Source organism: Monosiga brevicollis, genomic scaffold (assembly GCF_000002865.3).
Source record: "Monosiga brevicollis MX1 MONBRscaffold_2 genomic scaffold, whole genome shotgun sequence".
NCBI classification, from domain to species: domain Eukaryota; class Choanoflagellata; order Craspedida; family Salpingoecidae; genus Monosiga; species Monosiga brevicollis.
The window spans coordinates 241,208-257,562 of record NW_001865039.1 but is presented as its reverse complement, the minus strand read 5'-3'; the positions used below and the strand labels follow the sequence as shown (position 1 = coordinate 257,562).

The following is a 16,355-nucleotide window of genomic DNA, read 5'->3' as shown; positions in this document are numbered from 1 at the left end:
AGGTGGGGCCTCACCTGTCATTGGCGGCGCGGGCGCCCTGCACGTGCGCACGGCGGCAGAATCGAATACATCTTTGAGTACTACCCAAACGTGCCAGCGCTCGGCGCAGGGGCGACGACTACCAGCGTGACGTTCCACCCAGGCTTCAGGTTCCAAACCTTGCTGTCGCCTCGATCGCATTGCTCTTGAGCCAATGCCCGCTGAATCAGCTGACCCACCTTGCTCATCATCGATTGGTGCTGGTTTGGTGGGGGTATGGCAGACTGCCCGGCTCAAACATGGCTCACCCAACTCTACCAACAACGGCCCTGTCGCTGTCGCGGGACTCCAACATGGAGCGACCAACATGCACCCAGATTGCTTCGCCGCCCTGGGTCAACACGGCTCCATCTTCCATATCTAGCCGCACGCAACATCCAATGGCAATCGCTACGCACACCGCTCCCGTGCCCCTGCCTAGAGAGGCGTCAGTGCCAGCACCTGCCAGTCCCGTGCTTCTTGCGACGTCTCCAGCTTCAACATTGTCGGAATCGGCAGAGCCCGAAGGTCAGCTTCTGGTCCAGCCGGGGCTGGCAGCCGCCGTGCCTCGAGGCCCTTGCCGCCGCCTCGCGCTTGGTCGTCCGAGCTGTGACAGCACCGAGGGCCAGTTTGCTGATGGTTGTGATAGAATGGCGTTGATGCGGACAACCGTGGCCACCAATACCTCTCCCAGCCATGCCGCCCCAACCTTGCGCTGGACCACCGAACACGAACAAATTTTCGAGTGGTTGCGTCGCGATCCTGGTTGTGCGCCGCCGGTGGAGGATCCGGCCGCTTTAGCAGCTGCCTTGCCCGGAATTCTGCTGGATCCCGGGTTTCCTGCTCTTGTGGCCCTCGTGTCCTCAGTGCACGACCTCCTCCGGCCCGCCCAGGTACTCGATACACCAGATAGCATGTAACGTGTGTGGTGATCCCCTCTTTGCCATCATCAACCGACGATAAAACGCGGCGACAAGATCTTGTCCTACATTGACGGCTAACAAGCAAAGATTGCATGCATGCACAAAACTTTGGCCATACTTAATTCAAGAAGTGAGAGGCAATACATCCCTTTCATGCGCGCCTTGACCCCAACACAGAAAGGTTTGCGCGCTAGCAAAGATTTGCACACACGGCAAGCGCGCAATGTTGGGTTGTGTGCATGCCCTCGCTTCTGCTCCTTTTTCTCGAGTGCCTGCCCGAGCAGCTGGCTGCCCGCTGATTTGCCTGACTTTCTGAACCAAGGCCAGAACAAGCCGTACTCCCCCGTCTCCCGCCGTAAATAGCAAGGCAGTCACCTTATATTGAATAGCCACCCACCTGCCCTTTCAGCATCTTTTGACCAAGTCTTGGGGTTTTTTTTTCTCGTCGGTTCATTCGGGCGAGCTACCGTTTCCGCGAGCGCGAGTGACGTGAACAAAACTTTAGCTGCCTTGCAGTGTTTGTATGCCGCAAGCGAGTCGACATTATGTCACGCCGCAGCTGTCGGCCCACGGTCGGCGCCGTTGCAATTCTGCTGGCGCTAGCCTGTGCAGCAATCTACTTGGGTGCAGTGCCAGTCGGGTGGTCTTCGGCTCGTGGCACGAGTGCCGTTGGCCGTCGGGCTCTGGCGCCTTGGTCTGGTGCTCCCGCAAGCCACCAGGGCTGGGATTATAACTTTCGCTGGACCATCTTCATTACTCCACAAGGGTTCGATGGAATTCCCGCGCGCATCCAGGTATCTGTTTGCAAGCATCACATCCAGCGCTTCCTCTCGCACGCTCTGGCCGACCCGTGTTTGCCTTCTCGGTCACGCCCCCCCCCTTCCTGCTCAAAAGAAAGGGGGGCGGCACCAAGCGCAAACATTCGATCTCAGCATACTGACGTTTCTCACATTGACCTGCCCGTTCTCACATTGAGCTACATGCTTCTTTTTCTTGCATGATGGTGTTGTTGCGTGTTTTTTTTTTTTCTTCTAGCGCCGAGCTATCGAGTCCTGGGTTAAGCTAGAACCCAAACCCGAGATTGTTCTGGTCGGCTACGGTGCTGGGTACGAAGACGTGGCGGCCGAATTTGGCTGCGTTATCTCCCGCCATCTTGACATGAACTTTAGTACGTAAACTATCCACACTGGCCGAGGACGCACACCGCGATTGCAGATTTGGCATCACGGTCATCTCACACGGTCTCTTTGCGTATCGCGTGTGTTTGTGTGCTTAGAGATGCTGCCTCTGGCTGGCTCCTTGGTCCACTTGGCCAGCGAGTGGGACACAGACGTGAGCGTGATTGTCAATAGCGACATTCTCCTTACTCAGAGCCTACCCGATGCCATCGCCAAAGTCCGCTCCCAGTTTACCGACTGGTTTATCACAGGCGCTCGGTACGCTCGACCAAAGCATCTATACATCATGCTTAGGCTCTGCAGTGGGCGTTCAATGTTCCGCGTCCCATTCCCTTGACACGGCCCACCCCGTCTTGTTGGTTGTAGATACGACCTCGACGAGTTGCCTCCAATGTATGAGCCCGCACGTCCCGACTTTAATGAGGCAGCCTTCATGGGTTACGTCAAGACCAAGGGCACGTTGCACACAGCTGGTGGTCTGGTATGCTTGTGTCCATCTTGGTTGGGTCGGCTGGCGTCTTTGAGATTTGCGTTCACCAATCACCCACCACAAATGACTCGGGCCGTGGGTCAGGATTATTTTGTTTGGAGCAATTCGGGCAAGCGTCTTTTTCATGGCATCATGCCTCCTTTTATTCGAGGTCGGGTGAAGTGCTTTGACACGTTTCCCGGACCAATTCGCCAAACAAACCCTTCTTCTCCTCTCTGTGTCTGTGTCTGTCTCTGTCTGTCTCTCTTTTTTTTTTTTTTCTGACAGCTTACGCCTCGGTACGATGTTACCCACATGACAGGCAAAAGCAAGTTTGACAACTGGTTTGTGCACGAAGTGATTCAAGCTGGCTATCGCGACGTCGTCGACACGACCGAGGTCTGAAACTTGGTGCCACCATCAACCTTTGCCAATTGCAAGACGGGCACGTTGTGATGGAGCGCCATGCTTGCCTCAGTCTTCCCTTCCTGTCTGTCTTTTTCGTCACCTAGTCGGTCGTTGCCGTTCACGTACAGCACGACTATACAAGTGCCAGTGGCGTCGTTCAGCGCAACACGGGCGGTGGCACCTTTTGGATGAAATCCAAGACGTCAGATTGGATGGTACGAGCTCTTGTCCCTGGCCCAGTGTGAACGCAATCTTTTGTCTTGCTCTTGCACGCCATGCTCAATTCATGTGCCTCTGGGTAATGGGTCCTGTGGCGCAGATCTTTCACAACGCCCATTTAGCGTTGACCTATGGCTCATATCGCAATCAGGATGGCACCACACTACATGCTCCTTGGAAGCTAGTGTCCTGCATGGAACCAGGGGGCATGTGTCTGCTCAAGCGCTTGCGCCCCGGGTTATGTCCCTGCGAGCACAATGCCTTTGCGCTCAATACCCAGAATGATCCCGAGGTGAGGCCTGTCAATTTGCTAATGCAGCCTCTCGCTTCATGCCCGAGAATGTTTGAGAGCTCACGGTGATGCCTACATCATGTTGATTTGGGTCGGCTGAAGATTGTCGAGGTCTTTGAGAACGATCGCAAGAAAAACCTAGTCAAGTGCGCTAGCATCAGCATTGATAAGCGCGAGAAGTTTGACATTCCCGTCAAGGTGCGTTCCCAGCATCGCGCCCTCTCCAAGATGGCTCAGGAATGAGAGGTGGCGGCTAATATGGCACTGGCAAATGCTCTTGTAGACGGAGGAGGGTCATCCGCCTGCCTATGGACTACCGTTTACCTTGCGGGACCTGTTGCCTGTAGTTGCCCGTGACAATCACGTTTTGGTGACTGGGGCCAGCTATGCGTATCGCGATGTTGTCATGAACTTTGTCTGCCAACTTCGCAAGCTGGGTATTTATGATCAACTTGTCATTGCCGCGTTTGACGAGGTACGGCGACTGGGTCAACCAGCACCCGGTGCAGAGTTTGGCACGAGCGACCGCCTGGGACACATTGAGCCCTCCGCACTCACGTCCAGCACCTGAAATCGAACAGGACATGTATCGGTTTGGGTTTCGCATGGGACTACCCGTGTTCTTCTACCAAGCCTCGGACATATCCGGACTGACATCGCATGACCTGGAGTATGGCTCACAGCACTTCAAAAAGGTGTGTGTATGTGTGTGTACGTGTTGGGGTGGTCAGCGTGAGTTTTTGAGCACGTGTGCGTCGAGGCTGGTGGTGCTGACTTTGACTGCTGTGTGCTTTGATGGGTGTAGGTGACCAAGCTCAAGTCTCAGGTCGTCCTGCAAATTTTGAAACTGGGCTACGATGTCACATGGACAGGTGAGGCGCTGACTTTGACTGGCGGCCAACTGCTTGCGCCTGAGGTTGCGGGGCGTCTCAAGCTGGTGTTTCTCTTTGGCCGCTTGTTAGACACGGATATCTTTTGGTTTCAGAATCCCTTGCCCATCTTGGCCGACATGAAGAGGTGGGTGTGTCCCGGACGGGTGGTCGTCGAATGTGCGCGGGGCTTGCTTTGTCCTCTTTGATGAGATGAAAAACCTTCATGTTAAGTTTGTTGCGTTGTGCACGCGCGATAGTGATTTCGTGGTACAAAGCAATGCACCGTGGCCCGAGGAAGTGGCCGCAAATGGGCCCCTCCGCATCAATTCGGGTCAGTTTTTCGGTGGCTTGCTTCGAATCTCTTTGGCCACAGCGGCCGTTGTCGAGGGGTGGGCCGCAAAAGGGATAGCAACTAACCCAGTTTGAATGTGGCAGGCTTTTACCGCGTGCGCGCCACACCCATGGCGATTGTGGCCATGGAGCAGGTGGTTGCACACGCTGCCACGTCCACAATGACGGAGCAGCCAAGCTTTTACATTATCCTGTGCGGAGGCAAGGAGGGTGCTACGACGCAGGGGGACGACAAGTGTTTGTATACACCGCCGCGCAACGTCTTTCCCACACAGGCTGTGCTGGAAGTGGAGTTTTTGGACCGGCAGCGCTTTCCGGCAGGTGCTGTGGGCGGCTTTTGGGGCCTTGCAGACATTGCTGTGGAGCAACCGCAACTCGTGCTGCTCCACAACAACTGGGTCAAGGTAGGCGCCTAGCAGGCTTTGCGGGGGAATGTAGACCCGGCTTTTGCAGGATCGTCAGGCGGGCGGGGCCTGGGCGAAAGCGTGGTGCTTTGTTGACCATTTTTGTGTGCCTGCATAGGGCCTTCGAGCTAAAATCCGCCGTTTTACCGAGCACAAGATGTGGCGGTATAATCGCAACCAGGAGATATGCGACTACAGCGACGCACCGTCCTACAACTTTGACTGGCAGGTTGACGAGAGCGTCGCTGATTAAGCAAGGTGGCACCTCCTCTTCTTGAGGTGGTGAAGATGCTGAGCATTCTCCGATCCTTTAGAACAACCGCCATCCGATGCAACTCCGTCCGACCCCTTTGGTGCGCGACCGACGTTGAAATCGATGATGCCAAATATCTGACAAATGATACTTCTGCCTGCGTGGCACTTTGTTGGTCTACAACCATCGAATTGAGGAACATGTGACTGCATGCCACATTTGCCACATTTACATGACACAATTCTGTCAACTGCGGACAAGATCAATTTCTTTTTAGAGAGGGAGAGAAGAGAGGAGAGAAATGAATTGGTTTGGTCGGTCTGAGAAAGAGAGAAAATAGAGAAATGAATGAGAGAGAGAGAGAGAGAGAGAGAAGAGAAGAGAGGACAAGAGAGAGACACACACAAACAGAGAAGAGTGTTTGTGGACATTTTGTGCTTGTGGACAGGACTCACCACACTACGGGTGCGTGCAGATGTCATGCGGTGTTTGGATTCGCAGCAACAGTGGGCTGGGAGTAGATGGCGGTCGGCAGGGGTGAAGCCCGATGAAGAGGGAGAGAGGATGTGTACGTGTGGGTGGGTGCGCGGACATCCGGGGGAGCAGCATAGGGTGAGCAGGACGTAATATGCATTCGAGTGTGTGGTGGCACTCGAGGGGAATCGGGGACGACAGCATTGGTTTGGGCACGTGCATTTGGGCAAACTCGCCTGGGTTCGGTGGCCCAGCCTGCCTGTTCCAATTGTTGTGTATTGAACAAGGCTCGCAGACGCTGTGCCAACAAACTAGGGCTGCTGTGTCAATCGCCCCGCCCCGCCTTCTCATCTGCTTGTGAAACGGCTTGCCGCCAAGTGTAGTCTCTTGTCTCTGCTGCTCTGGCCAGCGCTGCTCGGCTTCTTCTTCCTTTCCTGAGCGACATGGATACCTTTGTCGCGCCCTACGTCAACGGGGCCCTTTTTGGGGTACGCTACGCCGCAAGGGGTTTCCAATTAGATTATCGACTATGGGCAGGGTTGGTCCTCCTTGCAGCCTTGCACTTACCCGCTGGGCTTTGTACAGCTGCCGGCATGGTACGAGCGAACCGTGTCCCAATGGCGCCTGGCCGTTGACGGTGAACAGGTGAGGCCCTGGCCGCGAGAAAGTGCCAGAAACCTGGCTGGGCATGTGCACCAGCGATTCAGTTCCCTATACGACCCGTTTGCGCTTTCAGGTTCAATGCGGACGGTGGCTTGTTATCATATTCCGACCCCACTCACCCCAGCCCCATGTTCCCATGACATGGCCCGGTAGCTCTTGGACCGTTTGTTCTGGTACATGACCGGTGCAGCCATGCTGTACCTGCCCGTGATCTTTGGACTTCGCCAACTCATGGCCAACCGCGCGCCCTTCAAGCTGAAGATGCCGCTGGTGCTATGGAATATTCTGCTCGTCATCTTCAATGTCTACGCCTTTTACTACACTGCCCCCACCACCGTGCAGCACGCCTTGAACGGTACCATCATGCCCGAAACCTGTCATCTTTTGCCCGAGGGCCATCAGGGCCCGACGAGCATGGCCATCTTTGCCTTTGCCCTCAGTAAAATCCCCGAAATGGGCGACACCCTCTTTCTCGTTCTCAAGAAAAGACCGGTCATCACTTTGCACTGGTATGTGGTCGTTGTCGATGTGTGTCCTCCCGTGCTTGTTCGTGGCCCAGACCGGGTCAGGGTTGTTGGTCGTTGGACTTGGGTCACCTCGGCTTGACATGATTGGTGACTAGGTGGCATCATCTGACCGTCATGCTCTACTGCTGGAACATTCTCTACGAGCCCAAGTACAATCAGGGCACTGAAGGCATCATCTTTGCCGCCATGAATAGCTTGGTTCACATCATCATGTACTGTGCGTCCCTCGCGTCGCTTACCATGCACATGCCCGGCGCCTTTTGTTATTTTTTCTGACGCACTGATTGAGCTCACCTAACACGGTCGACCTGGGCAGCCTACTACGCAGCGCGTGCACTGGGCTATCGCCCGGTAGGCGACATATGGATCACCTCCTTGCAAATCTTGCAGATGGTCGTTGGCACCTACATTGCTTCGTACCGCCTGACTGTGTGCAACTCAGTCCGCCCCGAATCGGCCTGGGGCGCGCTGATCATGTATGCCTCCTACTTTTACCTTTTTGCCGACTTTTTCGCCCGTCGCTACCTCAAGCCCGGCCCCCAGTCCGACAAGATCAAAGCCACCTAAAACAGTCGGCCACCATTCATGGGGGGTTGATGTCTGATTGACATTCCTCCTTTTTTTTCTTTTTTTTTCTTCTCTCTGGTCCGCTTGCAGACACATTTGACTCAAGAAACCGGGTCTGCAGCTCGATCTCTCCTACGAATCCTTTCTGATGTGTTGTGCGGCTTGTCACGCGGTGTCCTTCGGGAGCAGCCCTCAGAATCACGACGCGCACGCCGAAGCCAAGGGAGCATCAAAGAACAGGGATACAAGTGCAGCAGTGTTGTCGTGTGGGATTGGGGCGTCAGCGTAGCAGAGAATCAGACCGAGTGCGCAGAGTGCGCGACGCACATTCACAAATTCGTCCGTCATGATGACGCCTGAGAGCGCTGCCACTCGCTGGCCCAGTGATGCGCACCTAAGCGGGGGCGTCCCCTACACGCACCAATATCAGCCATCCATTCTCTTCAAGCGCCTCCTGTTTGCCATCCTCAGGCCCTCACCACACGCACCAACTACACCATTTGGCCTTGACCTAAATCCGCTTCGTACAGTAGAGAGGCAGTCCAGAGAGAGAGAAACTTAGAGAGAGAGAGAGAGATTTCGAGAGCGAGATTTCGAGAGAGAGATTTTGAGAGAGAGAGAGAGAGAGAGATTTTGAGAGAGAGAGAGAGAGATTTAGAGAGAGAGAAATTATTTAGAGAGCCTGCTGTCTCTCTCTTACTCACACATAAAGAAGGGATCTTCTTTTGTTCATCGCTTCTCTCTTTCTCTCTTTTTCTTTGTAAGACTACTGAAAGTCTCTTGTAACTCTGTTGTGTGTGTGCCTGCCTCTGGTTTCCTATACGTTCTCCTCTTGATTCTCTTCATGTTTGTCTTGATCTCTTCGCCTCTCTCACACAGGCCCTGGTCGCCGGTGTCTCTCTGTTTGCTCTCTGCTCTCTGTGCACTCTCTGCTCTCTCTCTCTCTCTGGCGCGTTTACTCTGTGTGTGTGTGTGTGTGTGTGTGTGCCGTGTCGCTTGTTCGGCTGTTGAGCATACGGGGTCGTCGGAGGCACTGGGCGGGAGACAGAGAGGTATAGAGAGGGACGGCGCTGGGAGCAGGGAAGGGAGGGGGGAGAATTTGGGTTCTTGGCCCTGATTGTCTCCTCTTCACTGTGCGACTCGGCGTCTCTCGCCTTGGGCGATCAAGCCACCACCTTACCTTCTTGGTGGAGCGTCCTTCCCTCCTGGCTCGCACTTTGGCTCTGTGACCTCCACCTCCACCTCCACCTCCACCTCCACCTCCACCTCTACTTTTGCACGGTCTTGGCCTTGCCGTACGTTGGGGTGGAGATACGGCCTTTTCGGGGTGTTCTGTGATACGCCAAATCCATGCGCTCCGCTTCTGCTTTCTTGGCGCCGGTCAAACTGTCGTGATGGAGGTGCATCCCGGCAGCACGGCAGCCGTTGAGCCGCCATCGGCGCCCATCCATCACCCCTCGGCACCTCTCATCGCCCCTGCACAACCACACGCACCCATCCAAGAGAAACAACAACAGGCTTTGCCTGCCTCACAACCGTCATCCATGACCTCCTCGCACCCATCTGCCCCCGTCTCGCCTGCTGCCGGACCGGTGGATGTGGTCACCGCCGACGCCACCTCGCATCTCGATAATCAGCAACAAGACCATGAACCCCTCGTCTACGCTCTCGACACCACGAGACCCCCCAACCACGTACCAGCTGAAAGCCCTCACCTGCCACCCCCCTCCGCACCTCCCCACATCACGGCGCCCTCGTCGAGCAACGGCGAACCCCCTGCCAAACGGGCGGCCCCTGCCACGGCCCCGGCCGCGCCCGCCCCGGCTCCTCCCTCCACCACTCCAATTCCCAGCACAACTTCCACAACGATCACCCCAGAAGGAAATCCGGCACCAATCCCAACGACCACCTCCTCTCACCTCAACCACCATCAGCCTGGAGCAACCAAGGCAGCTTCCAAACCCAAAAAGGCCAAGGCTGATAAGCCGTCCGGTAAGGACCGCCGATCGCGGCGGCCCAGCATCTCCAACCCCACGACGCCGAGTGCCCCAGCTGCCAGTCCCGCTGAGAGCACTCCCAGCCATGGCAGCAACGCCACCACGCCTGGCAGCAAGTCAAAACCTCGGAATCGTCGCTCCAGTGTGCCAAAGTCTCCCAAAATGTCCGTGTGGGAACGTGAAATGGCCTGCCTCCAACACGAGATTGACAAGTCCATGCTTTCCCTTTTTGAGGTAGGCCCCGTTGCCGTTTGGCTCCTCCCTTTTGCTGCATCTCGCTCGCCACAAGTGTTGCCCCTTTTCCTTCTACCCCACCTTCTTATTGTTGAAAGCAATGTGTTGAGGGATTGAATGTGGCTTGTTTTCTCTGCTGGTTCTGTGCCCTGCTCTGCCACGCAAGCCAACTGCTGTCTTGATTTCTTTTTTTTTTTTTTTGAGGCATTTTTAAATGTCACCCCTGTTCTTTGTTCTTGTTCGTGCGCTTGACTCCACCACATGTCGCGCGTGGTCCGTGCCACATCACCTTGCTCATTTGATCCTGCCCATGGCTGTCGGGGATGTCAGCGACCCCGCGCGCTTCTTCAACGAGTCATGCACAATGAGAACACAGTTCGTGGTCTGGTTCCGCTCAATCGCAATGACATTCGTCGGGTCTTGGGCGCATGCATGGAAAGTGCCGAAACTGTGGTCCATCAATCCCTGGTGTACGTGCCTACCCCGCGCTGGCTTTGCTCGTCCTGCCCTGCCACCTCCCCATCCTCGATCGCCCCTCTTCTCACCGGATCATCTCGGCAGTATGATGCAAGAGGGTCGAAGCACGGGACATCGCATCAACATTAGTGATGTACACAAGGAGCAGGCTCTGCATCGTGCCTGTGAAGCTGGCAGTTTGGATGACGTATGACACTTCGCAGCTTTCCCCCACACGGCGCCTCAAGGACCTCGTTCAAGCCAACCTTGTTTGTGTCGGCACATCACGGACAAGTCTCATTCGTACTTTTCCTGCTGCCGACTTGGATGCCCTCGGGATCTCAATAGGTGAAGCATTCGATCGAGATTGATCGCGTGGCGCCCAATTCTCGCACCCATGATCGTCAAACTCCTCTCGGCATTGCCGTTTTTAATCAGCACACGCACATCGCAAAATACCTCCTGGAGATTGGTACGTCGAACACTTCCATGCCGGCCAGACAATACAGCATCCACAAGTGCACACAATCAAGCATCAGCAACTGAATGAAGGGGGGGTTCTGTGGTTAATTTTATTTAATTTTATTTTTTTTGTGCCCACTTGACCTGACTGGAAAACTGTCTCTTGTGACTAGGTGCCGAGGTGAATGAGCGATCGGGTCCTTTCCAGCTGACACCGCTGCACTTGGCTGTTTGTACGTTGGTCTCGCAAACGGCGCGTGCTCTGGTGGCGGCTCTGTTCAGAGACGTTGTGTCGTCAGCGGCGCAGGTTGCCGGGTGCTGTGGCTAACCGTTTGCTTCAACTGCCATGGCCACATTGTCCTCAATAGTAAAAGATGATCTTGAATTGATCACGCTTCTCATCAAGCACGGAGCCAAGCGCTTTGTTGTTGGTGGGCAAAGCGAGATGCAAGGCACTGTCTTCGAAATGGCCGAGCTTTCCATTCGGGCCTGGGTCCTTATGGAGGGCATGATGGGAGCCAATGGCAAGGTGGGGCTCATGCTCTGTGGCGGCACTGTGCAATGTTCCTGGTCTCCATACCGTCATCCATCATGCGACATGCGTTCTGCACGCACTCTCCTGTGGCTGTCGACGATGCTTCTTACTGACCGTCTGCTCCCATGTCGGGGAACTCAGTCATGCCAAGAGGAACGCTTGGAGCATGAGGAGGAGCAACGCCGCCTCGAGGAGCCCACACCACCACCTTCCGGTACGCTCGTGGTCCTTCTCCTCTGATCCTTTTGGCTGCTGATTCAAATGTGCGATTTTCGTCATTGTACGCTGCTACCCGCTGACTTGTTTCACAGCGGTGCCGGAAAAAGCGATCAAGGCCGGGGGCTCACCAGAGAAGACACCCAAGCCAGCCAAGGTGGAGAGCAGTGTCGAGAAGCCGCGCAAAAAGTCGGGCACTCGAGAGCCGGGGCGCGTAGCTCGTTCTCGCTCGACAGCCAGTCTGTCTGATATGGAAGGCCTGCAGGTATGGTGCATCAAGTTTGAGAATCTTTCTTTTTGTCTTGGCACTCGGCCAGGGCCTGATTCTCTTGTCTTGCAATAAGCCCAACCTTGATCTGCCTTAGCAGCCGCGCCGCCCTCTTTCTGTTTTGGTTGCCCCTTGGTACCTCTCAAGGCGTCGAATGCTCCTCAATTTGCAATTACTAGGAGGTTGCACAAAACAGTTTGGACGTTGTGCCGACACTGGATGATGACGAGGGCGCCTGCCGACGTGGCAAATCCAAGCCATTGGAGCCCGAGGACAATCGCATTCGTTTCACTCGACCAGCACCACGCAGCGAGGCTTCAGCTGAGCCTACACCCATCGAGGAGCCACCACGCTCCATCTTGCCAGAGCTGCTGGATCCCACGCATACGGCTCACGTTCTGGCCAACGGTGTGCGCATTGTATTAACGGCCAAGGGACCTAGTACGTTGGTTGTGATCTCATTGGTCGTGATCTCGACGGTGTCCTGCTCGGTGGATTCTTTGATGTGCGCGTTCTCGTGACGCTTCGCGTCATGGCGCTCACCGGGCGATCATGGGATGTAGCTGTGTTGCCTGCCGAAGGGACATACGAACACGTGGTGCCCAACTCAACGGGCGAAGCCACCGGAGCCTTGTCCTTGGGCCAGTATTGCCCGCCACAGGTGATGGGAGAGCTAGCGGGTCAGCTTCGTCAGTGGCGAGATCAGGTTCCAGACGGAGTGAAACAGTCAAAAGTCTGGCAGCATTCGGAGATGGCTCTTGCCTTTGATCGTGATACGGTGCGTATCTGGGCTGGGATCCCCATAAGCTGTCTCGACCACTGCCTCCGTCGCGTTGAAGAAATGGGGTGTGCAGTGCATCGTTCTAGCGTGGAGATCGAGGCCTTTTTCTTGTGTGTGTGTGTGTGTGTGTGTGTGTGTGTGTGTGTGTGCGCGCGCGTGCCAGAGTGTGATGTTTCTCTGCCCCCTTTGGTGGATTTGCCTCAGCGCTTTTATCCTTCTCACCACCATGGTGCTTGTCGTTTGTGTCGGGCAGGAGTTTATCATTGGCAATAGCGTCAACGCTGTCCTCAACTTGGAGGACAAGAAGAATGTTTGGAACAAGCACCGCAACATGTATCGGTAAGTGGGCGGGTGGTTGATTTGAGTGGAGCGCTTTGGTGTGAGAATGGGCGGCACCTTCATTGTCTGGCCCGTGGCGTGCTTGGGGTGCCATAGCTACTTGTGCGATAAACGGGAGCGTCAACACATTTGCGAGGCGGACCCCGACTTTTCTGGGGACGTGCCACCGGCACTTACGTTGGTCCTGCGGCACGAGATGCTGAGCTTGACACGTCAGCACTCGGCGTATGCGCGCAATCCGAATGTGCGATTGCAGATTGAACAGCTGCCAATTATCCGGCCGGGTGAGTTTTTGCTCACCAACATGCAGAACAAAGCCAAGAAGCAGTTGCAGCGCAAGGTGGAGGGTCACCAGCAGGAAACGGCAGAGGCGGAGCGACAGAGTCGTGTCGTGTCACTGATGACGGCCGCCACCAACGCTATTCGGCAATCCGACTCGACCATCCTCAAGGGGTTGCCTAGTGCCGTGGTGGACAAGGCCGTCAAGATGAATCTCAATCCAAGGGCGGCAGACACGGCGGGACGGACGGCGGTGGAGATTGCCAAACTGGTGCAAAAGGATGCGTTTGCCAAACTGAGTCCTGGACTGAATCCTGCCAATGCGCAGCGCGTGCAGCAGTCGTTGCGAATCGCCTATGATAAGCACGACAAGCACAATTACTCCGCGCAGGACGCGGTGCAAGAGGCCATTCGGGTCTGGCTTTCTGATCCCAATGTCACCATCAACACCAACGCATCAATGGGGCACGATGGCGGTGAGCTCGAAGGGGCCTTGCGCGACGGCGTAGCTGGTCATACGGGCGATCTGGGCACGGGCTGCGTCGACACCGGGCTGGACCCAAGTGCTGGGACCAATGGGATCCTGGATGGCAGTGGGATGGAGACGGATCGTCCAAATTCGCGTCGCTCCGCGAGTGCGAGTGCGGCGGCGCGGGCGGCGGCGGTCGCCATGCTGGGCCCAGCAAGCCCGCAGGCCGAGCCGGCGCCACTCGATGCTGGTTTGCCGGGCCCTGTGCCCCAGTATGCGAGCAGCAGCATAGATGGCATGACTCGGCCACCTGCCTACGTAGTCGCACACACAGCAGGCAGCGAAGATGCACCGACAGCCACCCACCCGTCCGAGCTGACGTCTGTGGCCCCGGCTATGAATGCGGCGCCCGTGGGTCGCCCCAGGCCCGCTGGCCTAGGCTGGCGACCTTTAGAAGGGCCAGCCAGGCCCGGGGCTTTTGAGGCTCTGCCCGGGCGCACGGCAGCCGTGGCACCTCCCCGGCCTCAGATGGCTGTCAGCCTTGATCCATTTGGGGCTTTGCGACACCCCCAAGCGACCGTCCATAACATGCCTACCTCCAATGTCTCTTTGGCGTCCCTCATGGCACAGGGCATGCTGACACAGGCTTCAGCCCTTCCCGTGCGGAATGAGGATCCCTTACCCAGCTAATCGCTGTTGGACTGATCGGTTGGGCGGGCCCACGTATATTCCTTTTTAAACCTGAGACGAACTTCTTTTTTTTTAATTGATTGATGCTGCCATATCACTTCAGACCTGAGGTGGATTTCTCGAGGGTGTTGAGCTCGGGCGGGCACGGAGGTGACGACACTGTATGTGAGTGAGGGGGGTCCCGATTTATTATTCCCGTTGGATGGCTCCATAGGCCAAGGCCAGAGTCCTATTCATGTTGAGCTGTTGAGCTATTATGACGCTTTGCTTATTCACCCGCTTGTTGTGCGGTACCGAGTCTTTGTGTGTGTGTCTGCTTGTGGGAGCAAGGTCATCAACCTTGTCCTGGTTTCAGTGTGTCCGGTCAGCTTCCCTCGCGGCGGTATCAACCGGCACCATTCTGCTCCTGGTTCGCCATCGAGGAGCTCATTGGTCGAGGGGTGAGCGAGAAAGGAAGAGAGCTGTCATCAGTCACAAAGTCACAAGGGGTGTGGTTGTGGGTTGCAAGGTGATACAATGTCTGGCATGTCGGGTGTAGCAGCGCTCTCAAGCAAGAGAAGATGTTGAATTAATAAAAAGACAAAAACATTAGCTAAATGATTGTTATTTGACGGTTGTCTGCCACTGGTCTCACTTGTACACACTTTGGGAATCAACGTGGGTAAAAAAGTGTCCACTGTGTCAGAAAAGCCATCTCTCGTGTCAGCATGCCTGGCTGAGCGCAATAAACCCCTACACGTTGGTGGTTCGTGATGGAAACGTGCAGGTACGTGTACCAAATTGATCTTTCGTCCCTGGTCGGGACGTGACAGCCTTGCTCTGACCAATCAGCCTTACCTTCAACTCATTGTTGCAAAAGCAAAAGTTGTATAGATTTTGTGTGAAAAATGGATGGAGACCAATTGCCCCCACCAAGGTTTTCGCGTCAAGGAAAAGACACATTGACCATCGGCCTGTTTGCAAGCGATGACTGGCGATCGCCTGCTACCAAGTGTCAACCAATGATCGCCCCCCTTTTGTTTTGACTTCCGCAGGCGCTCAAACACACACACAAAGAGTGAGACGACAAAAGAACAAAAGGACCAGTGAACGAAGAAGAAGGAAGAAGAAAGACAAATAAGACAAAGAAGACAAAAGACACTTGCACTCGGCTTTTGAACGCACACACTTAAAATGCTATCCCCGTACACACCACACACACACAGATGCACTGATCAAAGAAGAACGCAGAGGAAAAAGTCCACACCTACACACTCACACGACAGGATCAGCGACTGGCGCGAAAACAGCGCCCCAAGCGACACTTTTAACGCCGCTGTCGGTGCGTACAACCCCCCCCCCACCTTCTCTCCCCGCTTTCCCCTCTGCCCTCTGCCACCCCCGGCTCCGTCTTCCCTCCTCTCCTCTCCCGGTCAGGTCTTTGACCCCACCGCGATCCGGTGATTCGGCAGCGACCCAACAACAACAACAACAACACCAATAACACATGCTACCATCACACTGAACCACACAAAACTCCACCCCCTCCACATGCGATGGAGATCGGCCACACACACACGCGCACACACACACACATACACACACCTCTGGGGCACCTGGACACACCTCGAAAGGACAAAAGAATTGCCCATCGTTCTTGTGTCTTGATTCAGCTCTCCTCCAACTTCATGGCTGCATCGTGCGGCCGCCCCTCACCTTTATGCTTCTTCGTGGCTGCCCTTCTCTCTCTGGCCTGTCTTCTTTTTTTTTCGGAATAGAAGGTGAGGCGTCGCCCCCCACTTCTCTTCCTTCGATTTCCTTTATTTTTCGGAGCAGCTTTGTGTCGCTTGGTCGGCACTTTAGGGTATGTAGTGATGCCTTTGAAGAACGCGCCTCGCTTCAACACCCCATGGTCCGCCCCCAGACTCAATCTGTACATCCGTCTCCTTGATCTCACCGGTGCCGCTTGGAATTGACCTTGGTCTCTTATCAGAATTCATCATGGCCGGCTTTGTCGTCGATGATATCGACG

General features: G+C 55.4%; 2 protein-coding genes across 2 annotated transcripts; both read left to right on the top strand.

The window, feature by feature from the left end:
• Positions 1 to 278: 278 nt before the first annotated feature.
• MONBRDRAFT_4746 (uncharacterized protein) lies at positions 279 to 7,618 on the top strand (the record flags this gene model as incomplete). The annotated part of the gene is made up of 17 exons (XM_001742467.1): positions 279 to 911; positions 1,977 to 2,109; positions 2,218 to 2,377; positions 2,486 to 2,600; positions 2,877 to 2,987; positions 3,101 to 3,211; positions 3,316 to 3,507; positions 3,610 to 3,705; positions 3,791 to 3,982; positions 4,089 to 4,202; positions 4,313 to 4,379; positions 4,815 to 5,134; positions 5,253 to 5,363; positions 6,417 to 6,506; positions 6,678 to 7,033; positions 7,147 to 7,268; positions 7,368 to 7,618. 17 exons carry the CDS (start codon positions 279 to 281, stop codon positions 7,616 to 7,618), a joined length of 3,174 nt encoding a protein of 1,057 aa, XP_001742519.1.
• Positions 7,619 to 9,012: 1,394 nt separating this feature from the next.
• Positions 9,013 to 14,435, top strand: MONBRDRAFT_30724 (uncharacterized protein; the record flags this gene model as incomplete). Its single annotated transcript, XM_001742466.1, has 12 exons — positions 9,013 to 9,849; positions 10,180 to 10,319; positions 10,411 to 10,513; positions 10,654 to 10,777; positions 10,941 to 11,000; positions 11,136 to 11,296; positions 11,444 to 11,516; positions 11,614 to 11,783; positions 11,966 to 12,227; positions 12,350 to 12,564; positions 12,821 to 12,906; positions 13,003 to 14,435. The coding sequence occupies 12 exons, from the start codon at positions 9,013 to 9,015 to the stop codon at positions 14,342 to 14,344; spliced, it is 3,573 nt and encodes a 1,190-aa protein (XP_001742518.1). The 3' UTR covers positions 14,345 to 14,435.
• Between the last annotated feature and the right edge of the window lie 1,920 nt (positions 14,436 to 16,355).